Raw genomic sequence first — 23,207 nt, 5'->3', positions numbered from 1 at the left:
GTAGTAAATGAACAACTGATGGTCAACTGGCCAATTATGGTATAAATATCCGTTGTTTACCGTGAGGTGTTAAATGAGCCTTTCGAGCACAAAGGATCAGACTGTCTAAGCTACAATTTGTGCTTCATCCCATTACGTCTCCCCTAAAAAGGCCCGGGCAGTTGTAGGTAACGTGCGCGCAGAACATATTTCTTTCTGTTGATTTTAGTTTGCTTTAATTCAATACACACTCTTGTTTACTTTTTAAAATTTAAATAAATGTCAGCATTGTATAATTTCTATGTTAACAAAGCAGTGAGCAAAATCCCTTGTATGTTTATAAAATATTATTGTTTAATTCACATAGTTTAGGAATTCCAAATGTTGAGAATAGGAAGGAGGCCAAATACCATCTGTTTATAACTATGATGCATCATCATATGTGTACTTTAAAAAAGAAGAAGAAGAAAAAAAGCTTGGTCAATCATGCCACTGTTCTATCTGTTAGGAATATGGTGAGGATTTAAAATCGCTCTGTGCAATTTGCGGGAAATTTTAGTGCGGTTTAATGCTGAGCAGGGATGTTACAGGAGTTGCTCACGTCTGTGTTCCCGTCGGAAGAACTGCATGAACACTCACGTGCCCCAACTACTGCAGGCACGAATTCAATCACTTCCTCCCAGCCTCAATATTCCCCCCTTGCAGACACCAAGAAACAAAAACTATGAGTTTTTAAACAACTCATAGGTTTTGGGGGTGTCTATGCATTTGGGGGTTCATTTTCAAGTGATTCATACATTCACGTTCCTGGATTTTTAAGGACAGAAAAAAGCACCATGATTTTGTAGCCTGTCTTGCGAAACACGGGCTACAGACTATCATTCAGCTGATTCTGCAAATGTTTTAAAAAAAACCTCTCTGTCAAATGTTAGTAGTTTTAGGTCCAAGTTAAAATAGGTCCTCGTTAAAAATAATACATTCCATACTATTGAGTTGTATGTAATGTGCATTTTAAAGAGAAGGTAGTCTGCAGGCTTAAAAACAAAGAGAGTGTCTCGAAGTTAAGTAGATAAGAAGATTTTTTTTTCCAAACCCAAGTTAATTAGCTAGTACGTCAAGCCTCATAGATGTCTGCCTACCTTTCAAGGGCTGAAGAATCCCCAGTAAATGTACTTAAACTTCCTAGCGAGGGCCAGTGAGATGAATGCAGAGATTAGGGCGAGTATTACCGTGCCTTCTCAGTGCATCCCAGCTGCAGTTCATCCTACTATTGATAATGATGCTTGGAGTTACTGAGGTGGTTTCTGAAACTCACATATGGGGTCCTTTCCCCAAGGATGAGGAATAATAGCGGCACTCAGGTGGTGCGGGGAGGGTAAGAACAGATTTGCAGTTATCTTTGCCTGGTGCGTGGTGAGTTTTCGGTTGCGCTGATCTAATAAACAGAGAGGTACACTCAGGACAAGGGCTGTAATTCTCTGATATAGTGGGAGGTTTTTGTTTTGTGTTAACAAAAGGGGGGGGGAAAAAAAAGCACAGGTGAAGGGAAAAATGTCTGGGCTTGCTGGAACCCAGCCCTGGCAGAATGCTATGCAGTATGAAACGTTTTGTGGCCAAACTCTTAGCAATTTCTGTAATACCACAATTTAGCATACTATACGCTGCGCTGAAATGCCTGGGACTTTGTTTTTGAACTTCTTCCTTTCTACTGTTACATTTAACTTGCAGCATCTTGAATTACTTAGCTACACCCAGATAGAAAGTTACGGCTTCTTTAGCTCTATGTGCCGCACCGAGCTGTTGCTGCTAAAAACTGGCCATCAGAGCGTGAAAGCCCTCTCCAGCCCTTTCCTGTATGCTTTCCATCATAAGTCAATCTCTCTCTATCTATCTCAGGTACCATTCTGAGACAGTTTACTGTCTTGAAAGACTTTTTTTTTTTTTTTTTTCATTAGAAAAAGAAAATGCCTTACACACCTTTCTTAAGCAACCTTTGTGGAGCTGGTTCCGTCAACAGAGAGAGTTTGCTGCCGTGTGATGTGTTTAATCTGCTCACGCTGACACGACAGGAGTGAAAAGCAGGACAAAAGACACCTTCTGTCACTGCAGTTTGCAAAAATTCATAAATGTGAAATGTATACATTCCCAACCCGAAAAAAAAATGGTGATCTCTGCCAGCTTCAGATAGTCAGGCATTCCTGCATATTACTTCGTATTTTCCATGGCTATGTGATCCTTGGTCTCCCAAGCTCAGATAGCAATCAAGGGGCCAGATTGTCCAATTATGATGTGCATACCTGTCCACGAGGAATTATATGGAACCCTCGTACTCATTTATCACTTCATTTTTCCACGCTGGAGTAGTTTTATGAGATACACTGATAGAAGCAGTTCGGAAGGTTGCTAAATACCATGTTCATTGCATGCTTGGTTTCATGCGGTTCCTGGGAGCTGGAGAGTCGGTGCAGAGAGATGGGTATTTCAAACCTCACCCAAGCACAGGTATAAATTCTATATAAAGAGCTGAGGTTGAGGTTATGCCCCTCCAATGTAGTGGGCATATCTGCTGTACCCCTCGGACATCAAGGTGGGCGGTCACTGGTACCTGAATTGGGGCCAACAGCTTTCCAGCCAGCAACTGCACGTCTCGCACTCCTGTCGGAGGGTGGCTGCATTTGCTGCTGTCCGAACAGCAAACAAAATGCATTACCAGACGTAAGGCGTGCAGTAATTCACGGGGAAAATGTATTCCTCAGTGCATCCCACTAACTTCTAATACCCTTTTGGGGTCTGAACACCTTGCGTTCCCTCTAGCAGCGGTAGCTGAGGGCATTCATCATCTCACAAGCTCCCGGGCATTAACATTTAACCATCTTATAATTTGGTTTTTAAGTGAAAGCAGGGAGATTAATAAACTTAATCTAGCATTCACACAGATTTGAGGACAGCTGACCTCTGCCCTCTAGAGACCCAGGCTCATTTAAGAATCTGCATCTGAGAGAGCCCCTACAGTTGTAATGTGGCAGCGAGTGCTGTCCCCCATGGGCTGCAGCGGATCACCCTCTATGTCTGCAGCAGGAACGGCGGTGACAAGGAATTTGTTTCTTTTATTTATGGCTCCCGCCTCTAAAAGGGTCAGTGTTAGCAAACACAGCTCCTTCCTGCAAGATAGCAGGCTGGAGCAGCTCTCCTGGGGGCAACCATAGCAAAAGTAAAATCTTAGTCAAAAAATATTCCATCTTCCAATTTGTTTGCATTTAGGAAAGAAAAAGAAAAAAATCCGACAGGGAAAAAAAAAATGCAGCTGGAATGTCACATCTCTGTTTTGGGGCACAGGTTTGCAAGTTTTGGTATTATCCTACAAAAATCCCCAAATCAGCAAAGCCCTTTCATGTCAAAGCGTTCAGCCAACGGAAGCGCTGCCTCAAACTGCAAAGCATTATGTATGGATTTCTGTGCACATTTCCTGTCGTACAATCCTTTGGAAAAATTTGGAGAGGAGTAGTTTGTCAATGCTATTAATAGATATGTTTAATGCAGAAGTGTGCAATGTGATGAACAGCCTTGGCAGGAACCATATCCAGCCTGATTGTATTGTAATATTGTTTGATGCAGCAGTATGTTTGATCAGTTACAAGTGATGAGTATCATATCACATCAAACAATTTAATACAGTCTCATTGTATGGAATTATGGCTGCTGTCAATCAGCATGTGGCCTATTCCTTACAGATCTGTCTTTGGGAGCTGGAATACAATGGTAGCTACATATGCATTAATAAATAAAGTGCTGCTGAAATTCCATACAGACCTGTTGAGATTTTTGTTTCTCTTTCATGGCCTTTTTCTTTTTCTTTTTTATTATTATTCTTTTTCCCATCTTCTTTTTCAATGCTGCATGGAGATGAGTTCACCTGGTCAATAGGACTGCCAAGGCTGGGGCCGGTGCGCTTTTGAAGAGTGCTTGGAAAACATCTAGCAGAGATATATGAGAGTTGTGAATTTTGTTTTTGCGAATAGCAGCCCGAGTATAAATCCACTGAACTTGTTTTCTGCTGAAGCTTCACAGAGTCTCTTTTCTTGGCTTCCTCAGGGGGAGGAGAGGCTACCTATTAAAAATGCATATGTTTTGTCTTACTGCTTGGCGCACCTCACTCGATAACCCCCTACTTTGATTTGGGGCTGGCACTCTTTGAACTTAAAGTCTCTTCCTTAGGACTGATATATTCAAGGTGCTGGAGGGGAAGCCTATGTCAGATGAAAGATACGTATGTAAATAACAGTACGGAGGTGGGGTTTAAGGCATTACCCATTTTACTATCGGTTTCAGACATATGCTGCTCTGATGCTGGCTTGCCTTGCAAAACCTTGAAGTCCCTAACACAGCGTATGATTTTTAATGAAGTCATACTCTGCTGCCTACAAATATGGGGTCATGCTACACTTGTACGGGAGCAGTGATTTCAGTAATGTTGCTTATTGTGGTCAAAGAGGGCAGAAGATTGCCTTTTTGCATTGTGTGGCTCTGGGGTTTTGGAGCCTGCACAGACAAATTGATTACATTGCAGTAGGCCACACATTCGGAGAATAGCGGTGTCACGCTGAAAAGCCAAATTTCAGCAGCTGATTAATCAATGTAATGACTGTAAGTTTTTCCACCTTTTGCTACAGTCTCAGCCTGCAAATCTAAGTAACATCAGTACTTGAAAGGGAAGCCTCAGAAGACATTTTTGTAGATACCAAAGGAAGTGGTTGTTGACTTAATAAATGACACGTTTCCTTCTACATACCAAATTATCCTAGGGGTTAAAATGAAGCATGGTTAGAGATAGGGACAGAAATAAGGATATCTGCATTTAAGAAGTCTTTCTAGTGGACTTTGAGGTGGTGACTGAGTTTGAGCTCACCTCTAGTTTGAGGGGTTTCCATCACACGCATTTCCCAGGTTTCTGAAAACTGCATTGACCGGTCACAGCGAAGGACTTAGAGCAATCAGGGCTGTGGAGCTAGTCTGGAGGAAGCTTAGCATTTATGTAACTCGAACAACCTGAACTTGGAGGCATCCTTATAAAGCAAATAAATAAAGACCCGGCTTGCTCCTGTAATATCATCCACCTGATAATTCCTGAGCACTGCTCAGCCAGGTATTTCCTCTGCCTTGTAATCCAAGCAAGATAGACAAGACCCCATGTGCTCGTTTTTCCATATGGGAATAGGTTGTCCTGTTACCCATGTAATTCTGGACTCTTGTGATTTTTATGGACTAGAAAATGACCATAATTATGCCTTGCTCTTGCAAATGAATCTGTTTAATTCAGAGCCAAAGAGCTCCACGGTGTCTGATAGTCTGGGTCTTTTACGGTGCAAGGTAATGTAAAGATAGCAAGTATAAAATAATATTTGTAAGTGTCCTTATAGCAGAATTATTCTTCTTTAAACCTGGCTCATTACATAGCTATTAATGATACTCCAGAATCGCACAGCACCTGAAGTGGAGCATGTCCTACCCCGGTTTATCACATGTCTGGCATTAATTGGCAATGGCTCCGTCTGAGACTGTGATCCAGCCAAATCCTGTAGGCCACGCAGGTCTGGACAGTATTTAGAACAGAAAACTCATCCAAGCAAAAGGAGCATTGGTTTGCCACTAATCCACAGGAGAGCAGTACCTCCACAAGGTTATTTGTAGATTATAAGGCCAAGAAAGGACTATTTGGATCATCTGATGTCACGTGTATAACACAAGCCATATGACTTACCTCAATTAATTCCTGTTTGAACCAGAAAACCTCATCCTCTACCGGTCTAAAAATTACCAGCGATGCAGAAGCCACCACAACCTTTGATAGTATTAGATATGGTGCTTTCGGAGATGTTTTCTCTCAAACAAGGAGCCAAAAGTGACATTTATCTCCTGTGATTATTAGATAACCTGTTGCCAGGGCAAGGATGTCAGTCACGGCACTGAGACCGAGGTCCCCTAAATATCAATAGCTTTTGCCTGGCTTTCCCTCATGGTCCCATCTCGATCTGGCATTCTGCATTTTTGCCCATTTTCTGGGGTTGCTATTGCAAAGGGCAGTTCTTCAGCAGACACCACAGTGATTTTGTGGACAGAGTGATGGTCCATTGACAAATAGTGGCCCTTGAACTAATTTGGTGGGATCCACCCAAGATAACCAGAAATGGCATCGCTAAAATGGTAACCATACCTATCGTTAAAAGGCTTTGAATTGCTGTGCATTTTTGGGGTCTAAAGAAAAAAAATAAAATTAATGGCATTAGTGTAGGTTGTGAAACTATTGCTGCTGACTGGGATGAAAGGCACCATATGTGAGGTATGTTGCTGATTTCTTATCGTCAGAAAAATTGTTCTTAAAGAGTACAGGGACAGAGTCTGATTTGTGCCTGCTGTCGGGGCAGCGTTTCAGGGGTCGGTAGCATGAAGGGGGGTTTAGAGAATGAGCGTGGATGCCATTCCCCCACTATACGTGAAGGTAATGAGCTCAAGGTTAGCATTGTTGAACTAAAATGTCAGATTTTAATTACAAGGAGAAAAGTTTTTTTAAAAAAATCCTGTCGAACATTAACACTGATTTTTGCAGGCGTTCACCCTCATTTGTACAACACATACATCTCCCTCTTCTAGCTGCACAGCCTATGAAATCTGTGAGAGGAATATAATTTCTTAAAGAGTAAAATGTGCTTTCTAGCTAATGAGATAGCCACATCTCCCGCATCCCAATAATAATGAAAAGCCTCACAAACGCAGTAAAATTCAGCCCTGCCCTTTCCTTTCTCGGAGGGTGCAGGGAGCACAATTATCAGTGACTCTTCGTCGTGGGGAGAGTGAGCCGTGGGGCGACAGCACGTCCCTCTCCTCCCTCCCAAGGGTGCCGGAGCGTCCTGCGCCCGAGTGACCCGACTCCGTTGTGAGGGAGGGACCCCAGGTCGCGGTCCCCCCAGCCCAAGCACTGTGCTGGAGCGACACGTCCGTCCCACGCACAGGAGACGGCTTGCCCCGTGCAAACGGTGCGCAACCCCCAGGGGCGCGTGCCAGTCACGTCCAACGCGAGGTCTTCAAGCACGTCGCCGAGAGGATGATCTCAAAGGCCTTTTCCAACCTAAATGATTCTACGTAATTCTACGTCTCTCCCTTCCTACCCCCCAACTTTGGTGCAGGACCCCCAATGAGTTAAAAGCATAAGAGCTGCTCAGAAAGAGGTCAGCAGATAAATGATATCTAAATCCCAGTCCCAGATTTTCTGTTTTAAACATGCTGCACAAGTAACACTGTGACACTTTGGCAATATGATGGAGAAAAAAAACCTGTGCCAGCTGACTGATGAGCACCCATCTTTTTTAATTAATTGGGTTGAAAAATGTCTTGTGTCAGTTTGAATGTAGGGGCTCTTTCAGCTGCGTTTTTCTGGATACATCTATAGCTATATCTAACTGCAGATTTGAAAGCCCAGCGTGAGGCCTCATAAATGATAAAAATATGTATATACTAGAATTATACACACACACGCGCGCACATATTGGACAAATTGATACTTAAACATATACGTGTGTATATAATGTTCTGTTCTGAGAGATATTTATAAATAGATTTTTTATATATCTATTTCTATTATTCACAGCTCTATGTGCTTGTGAATTGTAAACTCTGTTGTGTTTTTTTTTTTCCTGGTATGCTTTTTAGTTTTTAGCAGAGTAATATATCTGATTTCTCTTTAAATTAAATGAATTTATTTGTCTGCCTTCCCTTAATGGAATCAGTTTTGATATACTCTTTGTTCATGCTGTTACAGGCTTCAGTCTAAGGGCTCTTTGTATTAACTTTTTTAAGTTACATTACAAAGAGGTTTTAAGATTTCCCAACAGGCTTTTATTTAACCAGGGCTTTTGATCTCAAACCTGCTGGGGCCTAGTGAAATCCTTACCAATTCTCCAGTAACTCCTCACTATTGGAATTTGAAAAGACCCACCTGAAGGATTTAACTCGCTGTATGGCTTCAGCCATCCTTTAGATGCTTCTATTCATGCAGACAGCGAGGGGGTCGAGGGCACCCTTTGTGATCCTCCAAGTAGCCTAAGGTGCCCTTTGCATAAGTTGTACTCCTGAGGAAATAAAAATCAGGAGGACACAAACCTATATACCTTATTTCCTGCTATCTTTACTTAAAGGAGGAGCACAGGGGGTCTGCTTAACATCCTTTGCTACCTAAATACCTTTTGGACATGGGAACTCAATAAAGGAACTTTCATTGCATCCATTACCCTACTGCGGTGCATAGCAAATTAGATTTAAAAGGGTACTTTTTCCCTTACAGCTATTTCTATCATTTTCTTTAAAATTTCAATTTAGTGTCTAGTGACAGAATATTCTGTAATGTACATTAGAACTATATAACACCAATTATGCTAACTGTGAACATTATTTCAAAAGAATTAGTTATATTAAGTTATAGACAAACCGTTGGGAAAAAAAGGTCAGGTTAGGAAAAAAAAAAAGGAGCTATGTGATAATGTTTTAAAGGAGCAACATGAAGTGAATGCTCTTTTCATTTTTTAATCCTTTCATTTTGCATAACCCACACTGAAATTTCACTACTGGCTTGGTCTTCGTTATTTAGGCAGGGGAACGTCATGTCACCGTGTTAGTTTACAGTTACAAATCGTGGTGTAAAACCTACAGCTGAGTCTTGCGGTTATGGAGAAACATAATTTCCTCTGTTTTTGGGAAACGGGATCGCGCAAATTCATGAAAAGTCTTTTGGCAGGCACCGATGACCAGTGCATAGAAAAAAAAAGGAAAAAATGCTGGCAGACCAAGCTTGAAAGAATATAATAACTAAGCACATTCTTGTCACAGTTTTGGTTGCCTATTTTCTTTCTCATGACTGTAACACACATGAGATGGCTATTACCTGCATTTTGTGTTAGTTTTCTCAGATTTTTTTCTTTTAGTTTCAGTTTGATGTTAAAATAAAACCACTCCAAAGAATGCAACAGAATCTAAATCTACTTTCTTTTTTCATAACTCTTATTTCCATTCGTTTATTTGTTTTTGGGTTGTGGGTTGGAGGTTTTTTGAGTTTCAAGACATTAGATGTTTGGGCTTCTTCTTTGTGTGCATTTGATCTGGATATGTATTGCACTGGAGATGTTTTTGTGTAGATGAGTAAAATAGAAATTGTCTATTTTAATCCTTTTTTTTTTTTCTTCCTTAGAACTGGTTTAAGACTTTTGCTGGAACTGTAAAGGTTTGGTTATTTCAATTTGTAGGGATTCCTGGCAAATCATTTGTGTTTGTTTGATGTCCTGGGGGATCAAACTGCCATGAATTTTGAATGATCTAAAAACTGTGTAGTTTACTTCAGCTAAAACCGCCTTCCACTTGAAAACATAAATCAACTCAGTTGAAATCTAGTCGAGGGTTGGGTTGTTTTTTTTTTACACTTGGGATTTGCCCCAGCTCCAGCAAGATCTGGAGCATCGCTGTGCCGGTCCGCCGCATTCAGAAGAGCTGCTATCGCACCCGGGCTGCTCCCGCAGGATGACATTGCCGCTAGCCAAGGGCCGAACTGCTGAGCAGAGGAGAGCCGTGACTGTCCATCACGCATCAGCAAATGATGGGTCCTTGAGCAGACCCTGCAATATGCCCCACCGGGGACTGCGGATGTAACAGGCTCACTCTTGGGGGGGGGTGTGTGTGCTTTTTTGGGGCCTTCTTCTACCAGTCTAAAATTCAATAACTTCACAAAACCCATAGGACTCCAAGTCAAGACTCTTTTAACTTACAAACACAGCTCCAAGTGGAGTTACAGTAGGAGCTTTCACTTTTTCTCCAGCAGCAAAGTGAAATTAAAAGCAGATGCGCACACTGGCATTGTCTCTGGGGGATGGATGATGTTATTTCACCAGCTTGACATCTGTTGAGACTAGATTAAAACCCAAAATGTGCTTGGCTAGTCCTGGTTTTTAGATCCTCTGAAAAGGGATTTGCCCCATCAAGTGTATTTGTGGATTCAAGCTTACCTACAAACCTGGAAGCTTCTGAGATGGGGCTTCAAATCGGACTTTTTTATGTTAAGAAGATGCCAACCATGATCAATAGGTTTGTGTATTTGTGGACTGGATGTGAGACTTTAGTAAGAGTTCATCTTTACAAGACAGTGGAAAAGAAAGGTAAATTGGGAGGGCAAGAAGGAGCTCTCGGTTGGCAAGGCCTGACAATATGTTTCGATGTGCGTCCATGTGCACCCACAGGAAAACGCCCCGATCCAAGACCTTTATTTTTAATAAAATTCCTGAGAAATTTTCTCGGCAATCTCATCTTTGCCCACCTCAAAGAGGGGAGCCTGTGCTTCTCAGGCGCATCTTTTCCACCGCGCTGTACTCATTGCTCTGTGTCTTGGAGGGTTATAGAAAGCCCTAATTTCCATGTGGATGGCGATGGCTGCCTTTGTTGAGGGAGCAGCACCGGATGCTGCCAGATGCCTGAATAACCAGCAAGAAACCAGAGCATCCCAAGTTTTATTCTACCGACTCCCCCTGTGACCTTTGGTAAGTAACTTAACCTGTTGTCCTCAGGATGCCCAGTAAAATGGGAGACCTTAATACTTATCTGGTGGGATAACAGTGCTTAATACTTCCCTAATTGGATGACAATACTTACCTACATACCTCACAGGGGTGTTGTGAGGATTAATTAGCTAATGTTTGTAAAGTGCTTTGGAGATGGAAAGCGGCATATAGTAGTGCTAAGCACTGTTACTGTGTGCCAGCACCAAGACCTTAAAATGGCTAAGGATGGAATAAGAGTTTTTATATGTTTTAAAATAAGCCAATTGTTCACGACATCCGGATGCTGGAATTATTTTTAGACAGAGATTTCTAAGAAAGTTGGGAAACAGAAGGGTATAATTATATGACCTGAAACCTTTTTTTGTTTCTTTTAGTTGACCGACTAAACTTAATCTTAGTTAGGTGTCGTTTGATGAATTGTAAAAACTGCTTGTTGGAGTTTAAGATATATCAGTGTTTATTCTTGCTGATCAAACAATATTTCTTGAAATAAATATCGATGTTACAATTTGGACAAACAAATATATTAAATAAGCCAGAGGAAGTATTTATTTCTGTGTTCTTTCTTTCTGTAAGCAGCTTTTTTTATCGGCATAATTCTGCTCTTGTTCCCATTAGGGTAACTGAAAGGTAACACCGCTGCAGTAAATGGAATTACACCAGATACAAAAGCATTATGTGAGAGCAAAATTATATTTATATGTGGTCTGAAATGCAACTTGACACTTGGATTTAAAGAAAAATCAAGCCAACCGTTCCTAGCAATATATATAAATGCAACTTTAACAAAAATTGTCAAGCTCTTTGTTGAATACTGTTTGTTTCATGGCAACTCCTAAACAGATTTTGCAAAAGGAAGGTCTGGTATAGCATAGACCATATTTTCCCTTTCATGGGAGGAAACTTTGCAAGATTTTTGCCTTTAAATATTTTATTTGGTTCCTAATGTGGGCTCTTGGTCCAAGAAAGCAACTTTATAGTTATCAAAGCGCCCATTTGTATTTTTTTTGCAGGAGTATTTCTTCAGATCTTTTACTCTCCAACATTAGAGAGAATTCCCACAAATTCCTGAAATCTGTTAAAATACAGAGCAGAGTGCTTACATTGGTATATTGTACGTTGGCTGTCCCTGTTAAAAAGGCTGTGCATTTTCATTCTGGATGTGCAAAAGAAATTTGATATACTGCTGGGCTAAGAACCAGGATTTGGTTGGCTCTAGGACCAATTCTTACATTTCTGCATCAGGCAAACGTAAGAACGGATAACACTTAAAATAAAACCTACCCCAAAGCCTTTCTTATGGGTATCGGGTTATTTGAAAATGTAATAGAGACCATTGCCCGTAATCAAGGGTGAGTCAAGGAAAATGGCATCAAAGAGCTCAAAGCAGCCAAGAGGAAAACTTGACCCAACCCCAAGTGCGTTGTCCATGTCCCAGCTGCCAGAACAACCGAGGAGACCTTGACGGAAGCCGGCCAGGAAGTCAGGTGCTGTTGCTGGAAAGGATGTCTTCCAGATTAACTGGCATTTGGCCCTTCAGCTGCCGTGCGAGCCCAGCGTGGGCCCATGGGCGTTGAATCCAGCTTTGGACCACAGGAAGAGGATGAAGTGAAGTATGACAGACGCTGTCACCAGCAAGCTTGTCAAGCTAATGCTTATAATATATGCATACGAATATAATAGCTAGCTAGTGCTTTGCAGTTGGCTGTTCCTGAGGAGGAGCTGGGGGGACAAGGGGACTTAGTGTTTGGGGAGAATAAGCTGTATCTAGGCAGCAGAATTTGCAGACGTGGAAGCTGGTTATTTGGTTGAAGTATAGTACTTTGCTAACCCCTTGGTGCCCGGCGTTAACATTTCCCAGGACAGGAACCATTGCCAAAATGGAGAGGATTGCCATAGCTGGTGCTGAGAGCTCAGAAGGTGAAACTGTGGACAGGGCGGAAAAGGCGGGGAAAGAAGAGGGATGCAATTTGATGCTGGGGGACCATGACCGTCAGGGTGGCTGTCACTACAGCAGCAAAGTCAGCTTTTATTTGCCTTTCTGCTTTTGCCTGCTCTCCCTGATGCTCTGGAAGGATCCTCTGAGCTAGATCAGCTCCTAGCACAGCTTGCTCTGCAGGTGAGTGGCATTGCCTGGAGGCTGGGCACCTCGCATGGTCCTGCCTCTGCCTGATAAACCCCCCGTAGCTTTAATGATGGAGGAGCAGTGCTACGGAGCATGATGCCAGCCAGGCCTGCTCTCCCATCCCCTCGATGTGTTTGATCAGGGAAAAACTGGGAAAAACTGGGCTGGTTTGGAGACAATGGAAGAAAAGTCAAAAACTTAATTTCCATCCTCAATGACCTTGGGCAAATCATATAACCTCAATGTAGAATGGGATAAAAGCCCATTTCTACTCCACTTTAGGAATTATTAGAGATAGTGTGGCATCTAGGTGCCACCACGATGGAGACAGACACAGGTATGCAGGGCAGCTCCCATCACAGAGCAGGACTGCGCACTGCATCGCGGGATGGGAGAGCACTTTTCCCATTATCCCTGCTCTTGCTGCCCCTGAAGATATAAAGAAGATATAGCAGCAGATGGCTTTGTACACCTGGGTTTAATCTTCGCTCTCCTGCCTTACACATATCAACGCCATCTGATGGTGTGTATATTTCCAGCGTATTCACCGGTTTGGCAGCACTCCTTAAAAAAGAGATGTTCCGGGAGGAGTGCACAACCCAAAGTCGGACTATGTTAGCAGACTACTCTTGCTGCCTCAGTGGTGGGTGATGTGTAGTTCGGCCCAATAACACCTGAAATTTCTTCAGTGATGTCTACCAGAACTTGCACGCCAAAGCTTCTGGTTCTACTCTAAGAAGTGTTCAGTGAAATAGCAACTTCTATTTTAAAAAAACCCTTTAGCTATTAATACTATTCTGTAGCGGTCATACAAATAAGATTGCTACCGAACAAGAGCTTCGAGGTGACATGTAGGCATCTGACCACAAGGCACCTAGTCACTGAGGCTGCCTACAGCCACCAAAGAGACATAGGCACCTCGGGGCTATGATTCATCCTACATTAAAAAAGCTCAGTGATCCTTTCCTCACTTTTGGCCAAGCATTTCCACCCTTCCCTTCAAGCAGCACTTGGTGCATGGCCACTATGGGGAGCTGAGCTTGTGAAACCCAGACCCTGGGAAACGGATCTCTAGATGGTCACTGGGGATGTCAGTCCCAGCCTAGAGAAAGGACGTAGGACGTGGGATGGGGAGGTATTGGGAAGGGTAGAGGCACAGCAACCTCAGAGGGGTCTGGGTAAGACACCAAGAAAACACCCTCAGAAGGTATCTTGCTTATTGGTTTTAATCATTGCTGATGCTGTAGGTGGTTGGATATAAAACAATAAAAAAGATTACAAGAAATGGCTGCAGGAGGAAGTCGAAAAGGCTGTCTTAACTTAAGCATTTGTTTGGAGATGGCCTAAGTTAAGTGAAGGACACCCTGTGCAGGACGGGGAAGCCTGTGGCAGACCCGAACCCCCTTGTTTCGGCCTCAGCCTCACCCATGAGAGCAGGCATCACTGCAATGAGGAGTATTTGTGCTCTGCTCAGCGTGTGTGGATTTCTGCAGCCCTGTATGGGATTGTACGAAGAATCAAAGTGAAGCGTCCTCCTTAGGTCCTCAAGAAATAGAGCCTTCTGCTGGTTAACCATTACTTTGCATTTTCCCTTCCTTACAAAACGACTAAGGTTAAACATTAAGCGCTTGCGGTGAAGGACACCTGTATTTGCTGGTCCCATTATGCAGCTATACTGAAAAGGCTTTACAGCTGTCTAAATTAGCATAATTAAATCCACATCAATTAAAAAACCTCCACCATCTCTTTCCCCTTCACATGCAGATAGTAGCATTTGTCTAAGGTGCTAAGTGACAAAGGAACTTTTTAACAGTCGAAGCCCTAGCTGAAAGGAAGAGTAATACGGTTTGTATATTGGCCCATGGTTCACCTTAACTCCAGTGGAAGTGATTAGTGGCTGCTGCTCTGCCTAAAGAGGTAGGGCTGCTTTTTGCATTACAATTATGCCAGTACCCAGAGCCATGCATTAGAGATGTGCATTTTACAACATGCTTTTGCTTCTATTGCTCCTTTATACTCCATTAATGGGGGTAAACAAAGCCTGGCACGATTTGGCCAATTTCCCCCACCCTACTTTCTTCCCTTTTTTGGGTTTGGTTTTGTTTTGTTTTAGGGTTTTGTGTGGTTCTGTGTGGGGAAGCCCCAGTGACCCCAGGATAGCAGCAAGGCTGCGCCGTGTGATGCTGGCAAAGAGAATTCCTCCAGATGAAAACTGACATGGGGTTCAGGGGTTAATTTCTGGAACAGGCGCATTTGCATACAAATGAAAAATGATGGAATTTCTGTTCTCCTAAATTTTCAATGTCATCAGCATCAAACAGCAGTCAGTGCTCCCTTGCTGTTTGAAGAATATTCATTACTTCAGAAGAAGGGGCACCTTGTTTGGTATTAATCTCCTCTTCAGGTCAATGACTTAATTTGCTAAACTCCATCTGAAGTGCCACTCACTTTCTGATTTCTCTGCTATTCTTTGTTATTTTTCATAACATGTTCTTAATACTTTTTTTATTTGTAAGGGGATACGCGTCTCCGGCAAATGCGAGCAGGAGGAAGGACTACCTCTATTTATTTATTTTCATCCAAAGCACTCAGCACCCCTCTGTATCATTTGTAGCACGTTTTGGTGTCTGCTTGTCTTAATATTCATGGGGGTTTCAGCAGCAAAAAAATAATTTGAAGACTCAAATGGGAAAAAAAACATTTTCGTCCAAAACTGATATCCAAACGGACATCTGGTGCCTTGTGCAACAAGGTTACGGGGTGTCACGCCTCTAACAAAAGGTAACAAGCGGCAAAGTAATTAATCCCCCAAAGAAAATCATAATATTCTTTTAGTTCCTGCCTCTGGAAATTCTCATCTGAAACTGCGGTGGCTGAGGACATACTCGGGGAAACTTTCATGCTAGCTCTTATTTCCCCATTGTCCTCTCTGTGTCTGCCAGGGGCCTGAGGAAAGATCCGATTTCCCCCCGTTTTTGCCCTTCATGGTTATAATTCTTCTCCCTGAATAGGATTATTCAGGGGATCTTTAGATCTTCAGAGCTTGGGGGTGTTACTGGGTAATTGGCCCGGGGCTCTCGGATGGCCATTCCCACCCGTGGCCTGGGCACTCCTGGCCGGGGGTCCCGGGGAAAGCGGCTGTACCCCCACTGCGCCGAAGCATCCCCGCTCCGGGATGGGGTGGGCTCTGCCATAGCCGTCCAATTCACGTGGAAGGCCTATAACAAAGCCTCAAAGTCAGAATTTGCCCTATAACCCTTTGTTTTTATATGTCTAGACCTTTCTGAACTTTCTGGCCAGACTTATTCCTGATTCTCAAGATAATGGGTTTTTTTTCTTTGTTTGTTTTTTAATTATTAATCAAATCTGATTTTTTTGGCATGATCGCTCATGGAAATGAAGCAATTGCACTGTCTGTTTTTCTGTCTGTCGCCCCTACTAACTTTTGAACCTCTTTGCCAATATCTATCCAGTTTGTTAGCAGGCTAGAGATCTCGAAGGTGTGAAGTGCTTTCCAGTATTTTTTTTTTTTCCCCCCAAATCTAACCCTGAAACAGCAACTTTAACTGTTTGAAATGGTACAGATAGCTAAGCTTTTCTGGAGGTTTTCTGTGACTTGCAAAGGGGAAAAGAGGTGATCTGAGGATTAATTCCCCCTGTGTCTTTATGAAGCCTGTTAACAATTAACCAACTCGCTCCAGATGCCTCCAAGTCCAGCTGGGTGAGGTTCAAGATCCTTTGCAAAAAAAAAAAAAAAAAAACCAAACCAAAAAAACCCCAACCATACAACAAACTATTTGCACATAGTATATACAAACAATTTGCATGCAATTGCATCTCACTAGCTACTCTTCATGTATCCTTTTCTTAAACTGAGAATTTTTGAGGCCTTTCCATATCTATAGAGTGTGGTGTTCAGTGGGGCTGCAGTCCTGACCAGGACCTCGGGCACTCGAAAAATAAAAATAAACAGCAGCTGATGGGGGGGAGTTATATTCCTACCTGCAGCATTAAGTTAAGAGTGTCTAAGGGCCTTGATCCTCAGCCCCAGCCAAGCTGGATTTAGCGTAGGTCATATTAAGGTGGGGCAAAGGGGGCTTTGTGTCATTTTTAGATCCCCTTATCCCAGGCTGGCAAGCCCCGGCGTGCTGGGAGGGTGCCTGCCCCGCGGGCAGGCTGGGCTGGCAGAAGGCTGGCGGCGCTGGTCCAGCGCCATCGGGAGATCCTCTCCACCGAGGGCAATTCGGGGGTGATGGGATAAGCCAGCTTTGCAAAGGCAGCTGCTTCGGGAGCCCGGATCTACCTCGTTATCCACAGAGAATGTCCTCAGCACAGAAAACTTTCTCTGTGGGAAGGTTTGAATGCGGGAACGGCTCCTGCACTGACATGCCCGTGCGTCTGGTGAGCGGGGAGATGCTCCCCTCCGGTGCAGTTTGGTGTCGCTAGAAGAAGAAATCAAGGAATTGCCAGATAAAGCCAAGAAAGTCAGTAAAAATCAGCATCATCCAAAGTTCAGGTCCAAAGAGTTACAACTGTCCACATCTTTGTGCTGTAAAATACTTGTACCAGGGAGGCTGGATTCCTTCCGAGTCTCTTACGTGAGAAAACACAGGCGAAAATGTGACTCTCGTGAATGTTTTTGTACTGGAAAGCTCAGGCTTCTAGTTAAGCAGCTGATTCTTAATCACATCTGTCTATCTTGTTTTATGAATATTGATATTAAAGTCAGAAAAAGAGACTTGTCATCGTAAGTGCATCAGAATCTGGCACTTGCGTGCTCAGAAGCAAGCGGTTCTGCTGCTTAGCTGCTGTAGATGATGTCGGTTTGTTGAAATAATATATCTCTGCCAGCTGAGAATTTGGCCATAAAATGAGAAAAGTTGAGATTCCCATTGTTGAATTAGTTTGGCCACATTAAAAATACGTTGCTCTAGAAATGTGTATATGAATATGCTAATGTTTATTTTGCTAAACGCGCGTGCCAGGATGTGCCATGTGGCTGAGTTAGTGTTACTTTAAGGATCCCAATTTTTGCCTTTTCAGACTTTTGAGCTTTTAAACTTGTAAACATAGCATTTTGTTGGCATAAGTCTCTATGATTTTATGCATACAGCTGACTTTTATCTTCACTTTTTACATCACCTTAATACTGTAAGAGAGAAAGCACTCATCTGTTTATGATAAGTTTATCAGAAATACTCCAAAGTTTTCCATGACTAAGATATTATATTGTTATGGTGGCTTGCTACAGGGTAATTTTGAGACAACAAACAGAATATTTCAAAGCCCAGATGTCCTGTTTAGACAAGGGGGTTTATATTGATTAGAATCTGCTTTCACCTAACATCGTGTAGTAAATATCACAAAGACGTAATTAGAAAATTTGGTACAATATTTAGTCCTAGTCCCTGTGTGCCAGAATTGTTTGACTACTGAGAAACTGGAGCTTGTTTGCATCCCAGTGTGTTGTGAAATGCAAACTTCAAAGAAAATATTATATCTCCCAACTCCAGCTCGTGAGAGTCTTGGAAGTATAATACAGAAAGGCTTAACAATCCCTGCTGAGGAAAGGGCAATTTGACACTGAAACTACTGTTAAAGCACCGTTGACACACTGGTGGGCAGAAAGTGCTTATTAGAGGAGTCTAGTTACAGTCTCAGGAGCCGGGGAGAGCAAACGCACCCGAGTCATTGTGAAAATTGGCAAGTCGCACCAAATATATGCGTTTTGTGTATGTGTCTGTGCTTTTTTTTTTTTTTTTTTTCTCCTTAACTACATGTATGTTTGCTTCATAGGCTTTCCATAAGATCGGGGGCCCTCGCAGTATTCAAATAAAATATTTAGATTTGCAAAACTTCTGGAAGCCAGATTTTAAGGCAAAAAAGAAGTTTTTTGTCAGATTGTCAATGTCTGAATTTCATCACAATCTGTTCAGCTGTTTGTTGCAGGCAGGCGTAAAACATAGTGGGTAAGTGTGTGTTTGTACTTCTTATACATATTGAAAGAGGGCTGCCTAATCCCCTTGATGAGGAAAGCTCTGTAAATTATATACATCTGCAGACTTTGTGCACGGGTAGTACAGAAGCAGAGAGGCAGATCAGCAATTTGAGGGAGCAAATAAGAGTTTTCTCGCAACTCAGTGATCGGGAACCTTTGAGCAGCCCAGCCTCCTGGTGATGTCATTTAGTTGGGTTTTTTTGAATGACCCAAGTGTTTCGCCTTAAGAACTTTGCCTAGGAGGCCCTTCTACACACTTAGGGTTCCTGGCAAGAGAAAAAAATATTTACTGATGACAGCTCTGAATATATTCTCTTTAATTGTCACTTATGTCTCTGTCCCATCCTCTGCACTGCGCTAAAAATAGTAACTTGGGTCGATGGTTTCAACACCATCTAATGTATGTATATTATTGCACACAAAACCTACATAAAAATGTCAAGAATGAGACCTAAGCCAGGAATAAAATTGAAAATCACAAACATGAGACAAGACCCAAATAATGAGGGTGTTGCAGGGAGATATTATATTGATGTCTCTGTGTAAATACATGCGGGCAGAGCTGTAAAGATCCTGCTGCCTCCCATGCATAGAGGATGCCTAGAATAATATTTGCCTTTTTATTTTTTTTTGTAAATAATTTGTAGGTTGCATTTATATTTATCCTGAGCCTTCCCCTGCTTCCTTTAGTAGCTTGATTTGCTAATCATGCTGCAACACTTCTAAGGTAAGTGCAGAACATATTTTCCTGTCCATTTTGCAGAGGATAAATTTGTCCAAATTACACAGCGAGTGTCTGGCAGAAGCGAGACTAGACACCAGGGGTAAAATCCCTTTGATTTCACTGAGGCAAGGATTTTATTCCAGGAATCTTGTCTCCAGTTCTCTACTCTTGTCTGCTATGCCCTGCGTGTTCTGGGCTTTTGTTGATACTCGATACAAGTCTTGGCTCATAGGGTTAAAGGAAAGTCTGACAGAGAGGCAGCAATAATAGTGTTAACGTGACACTGTAGTTATGGTTTTGTCAGCATTTCCATTATAAACTTCTGTTTGCAGCAATTATAAATCAACCATAAAAAAAAAAGAAGAAATCACTGTGAACTAAAACTTGGCATACTAGAGTCCAGGAGGGAATTTTGAGCTTTTGGAAATAATGGCTTCTGATTACCATGGACAGGCATGACATGATGTGCAAATATACACTCCATATTGCACTGGAAAAAAACCTAACGAGTGTCACCACTTTGTCATGGCCAAGAGTGTGAGAAGAGAGGGTCTTTCTGACTTTTGGAAATGAGAGAAATATTTTATTATTCCCAGAAACATCCGATTAATGCCCTTAACTGGTTCTTAATTCTTCCTGTTTACTTTATATCATCCCATGTCAGGGAAACACGATGGCTGGCTTTTGGGTTTCCAGTAGATCAGACGGTCAGCTGGTGTTGATCAGCACAGCTCCACCGAAGTCCAGTGAAGTTAGGTTGACTTACACCAGCGGACAGTCTGGCTCCATATCATCTTTCCACAGAAGGCTGCGGCATTTGCTACCCATTTGGAGTGCTAGTTAATGTTTGTTTAACTTTGAAAGTCCATTTTGCCGTACTGATCAAATTCCAGTTGCAGGATAGGCATAAATTGACTTAAAAGTGTTTTCGCTGAGGACATAGTTGGTTACTTTTAAGTTGTATTGTGTGCATATTTATTGCATCGTGTTCTGGGCTTACTTCTGTTAGGCAGCAAAACGATGGAGCAGGTGGTGCTCAGGCAGCTTAGTACCGTAAGGACGGTCCAAGAGGCTATAACTATCGCCTACCCTGTACCCAAATCGTGATTTTGTGTGATGGAGCTGAGTCACTGACCATTCTGGGTCAGAGCTCTGGGCTGTCCCTGGGACGCGCTCCCTCCTGCATCATCATTCATGAGTCACGCGAAAGACGAGATGTTGGCTCGTAGGAACGCTTCCCGGCGCAGCATTCCCCAACAGCCGAGTTGGAACTCGAGTCCTTATTTCTGAATTCAGCTTGGAAATAATTACAATGCCGTAGTAGCTTTGGCTTTCGGTAGTGTTACTAATAACCAAGCGCTAAATGTGAAGCAGCTTTGCAGAAGTGCTCCAGTGTCAGGTTACCGAGAGCAGACGTCAAAATAAAGGTGCAGTAAGCTCGAGGTAACTCATTTAATTGCACGTCAGGGTTGGGTGTAGGAAGGAGAAGAAGAAAAACTACTTGCTGGGGTTTTTTTAGATGTGACATTTCAGTGATGTACCAACAGAGGAAATTTTGCTTGCAGAATCCTGTGAGCAAAACACTTCTGAGAATGTATGTATACAATTGTTTAAAAAAACACAGGGTTACTGACACAGATGCCAATTTGGTAGGGCATATGGAACATTTACACTTGCCTTTTTCATTCTTTCTTGCTACAGCTGGTACTGATTTAGTATGTGAAATTTTACTAGCAGGAGTGCTAATCAAGACAGAGATTTCTGTGAGGATTTAGTCATTTATGTGGAGGAAAACTATGGGTATCATTAAAAAGTACAAGATCATCTATGAGAGCAACATTATCATTAGCAACCTAATTTTTAAGGCAAACAGAGGGGAAAAAAATACTGTATCTCTTGAACAGCAGCAGCAGAAAATTATGTTCTTATAACATTCAGAGTCATGCCACTTGTCTCTAAGTTTGGGAGAAGAAAATTTGGACTTCACTTAAAAAAAAAAAAAAAAAAAAGCAATAGTTGCTCCAAGTGGTTTTTTTACCCAGTGTGATAGCCTGCTCTGCTACATCAAATGGATATGGCTAGGAATGGGATTAAATCCAAAAAGCACATCCAAACCCTGGATCTGTGTTTGAATCTGAGGCCTCCATTCAAACCTAACTCAGTGATGGAGCTGCGATTCACCATCTCAGCATTTGAGAAGGGTCCAACAGTATCCCACGCCTAAAATCCAGAGTTTGTAAAAGTTCCCCAGTTTTTCAGGAATTGCAATCTGGACCTGAAACGGAGACGTTCAGACTTTAAATACCAATTCTGGCCAATTTCTGATGGTGACAAGAGATAGTATATTCCATTAAGAAGGCAATGAGAGTATATTACTTATCCAAAGAGGTGATTTTACATTACACACAGCGTAAAAAATTATGATCGGGTTTAACTACCATTTCCTGCCAAGATTATTTCAGTGCAAACAGCAACAGAATAACTGCTGTATGTTAAATATGTTGTACAGGTGGCCCAGTGATATGGGAGACCTGAGCAATAAAAGCCGACATCTGCGGCCGGAGGTGCCTGAGCGCGGTGGAAGCGGAGCGCGTGGTCCCCGTGGAAGGCGGCCAGCTGCCCGCACTCGCATCGTCGCCTTCGTGGAGAGATGTGTGAGGAGCTCTGGAGCGGGCTGCCTGCCCTTCTGCTGCTTTCCCACCTAGTTTGGGGACTACGGGGGGAAGGCAATGAGAGGAAGATGCTGGGTGATACCCTGGGTGGTGGGTGGCACTCTGAAATGCCTAGAGATTTGCCAGTCAATAAGCCCAGTAAATGAATAAATACCTGCCTGCGACTATACTAGAATTCATCTCAGCTTCTCAGGGATTGACTTCATATCGAGACTCCTGAGTACCTTTGCAAGCTACTCTGCTTTGGCATGACAAGCACTATTTCCTGAGGCAAGATAATACTGAGCAGGGTTTGGAGAACAAAATCAAGGCACCTTCATTTGTTTCGGGAGTGTTAGCTCCCTCCCAGGTAGCTCCCTTGCTGGGGGAGGCAGGAAATTTTAGGCAGATTCCCAGGAATCACTGGATTCAGTAGCTTTACTGTAGTGCAGATGAGAGGGGTCCTGTTTGACACCTACGGGTAATGGCTCTCTTGTGGTAACTTCATAAATGCTGCAAGGTTGTCTCATGTATTTTGGGATCTACCAGGGCTTAAACCTTCAAAGAAGTCCCACTAAGTTGGACATTAAATCCCTTTTTTCACTTCCACAACCCCAGATTTCAGCAGTTGTGACTTAAAGTTTCCTAACGTTGTTATTTTCCAATATCGCATCTAACTTTAATCACTAGTGGAAAAGCTGAAGACTTATTGTAGAGCTAGAAAGAGCTAAATGGCTCCTGGATATGACAATGACAATTTTCACTTAAAAGGCTTTTTCCCAAAATACATATACCACTAAACACAATCATCTCCAGGGGGCAGGGAAATGGCCATCAAGCTAATTAGCTCAAAGCAAGCGAAACCATAGGGGAAAAGGAAAGCTGGCATTTATGTTGGCTTGAACATTGCTGCTTGCACTAAAATTGCTTGCATGTCTGTGAAAGCCATGCAGAGATGTTACGGCTTTGCGGACCGAAGGAGTGGGTCAGCTTCTCGTCTGACGGCGCCGGGGCATCTCGGATCTGACGCCTGCAGCAGCGAAGCTCCCTTCTCCAGGCACCTCAGGCGTTTGACTTGAGTTGTTACAACTGTCCAAACTTCTTCCTAATATAGCAGGGTGAAAGAGTCTGATATTGG

The 23,207-nt window shown here is 42.7% G+C and overlaps 1 protein-coding gene across 2 annotated transcripts in view; it reads left to right on the top strand.

Moving 5' to 3' along the window:
- QTMAN (queuosine-tRNA mannosyltransferase) overlaps positions 1–9,682 on the top strand; it is a 201,614-nt gene extending 191,932 nt beyond the window's left edge. For both annotated transcript variants that reach the window (XM_075511432.1, XM_075511436.1), the window contains one exon: positions 9,460–9,682. In XM_075511432.1, coding sequence (XP_075367547.1) covers positions 9,460–9,669 — 210 coding nt within the window. In that variant the 3' untranslated portion in view covers positions 9,670–9,682. The remainder of the gene's footprint in view (positions 1–9,459) is intronic.
- The last annotated feature ends 13,525 nt before the right edge of the window (positions 9,683–23,207 follow it).

This window comes from Mycteria americana, chromosome 9 (genome assembly GCF_035582795.1).
Source record: "Mycteria americana isolate JAX WOST 10 ecotype Jacksonville Zoo and Gardens chromosome 9, USCA_MyAme_1.0, whole genome shotgun sequence".
Lineage (NCBI taxonomy): Eukaryota > Metazoa > Chordata > Aves > Ciconiiformes > Ciconiidae > Mycteria > Mycteria americana.
Note: the sequence above shows the minus strand (reverse complement) of the source record. Positions and strands in the feature narration are given on the sequence as shown.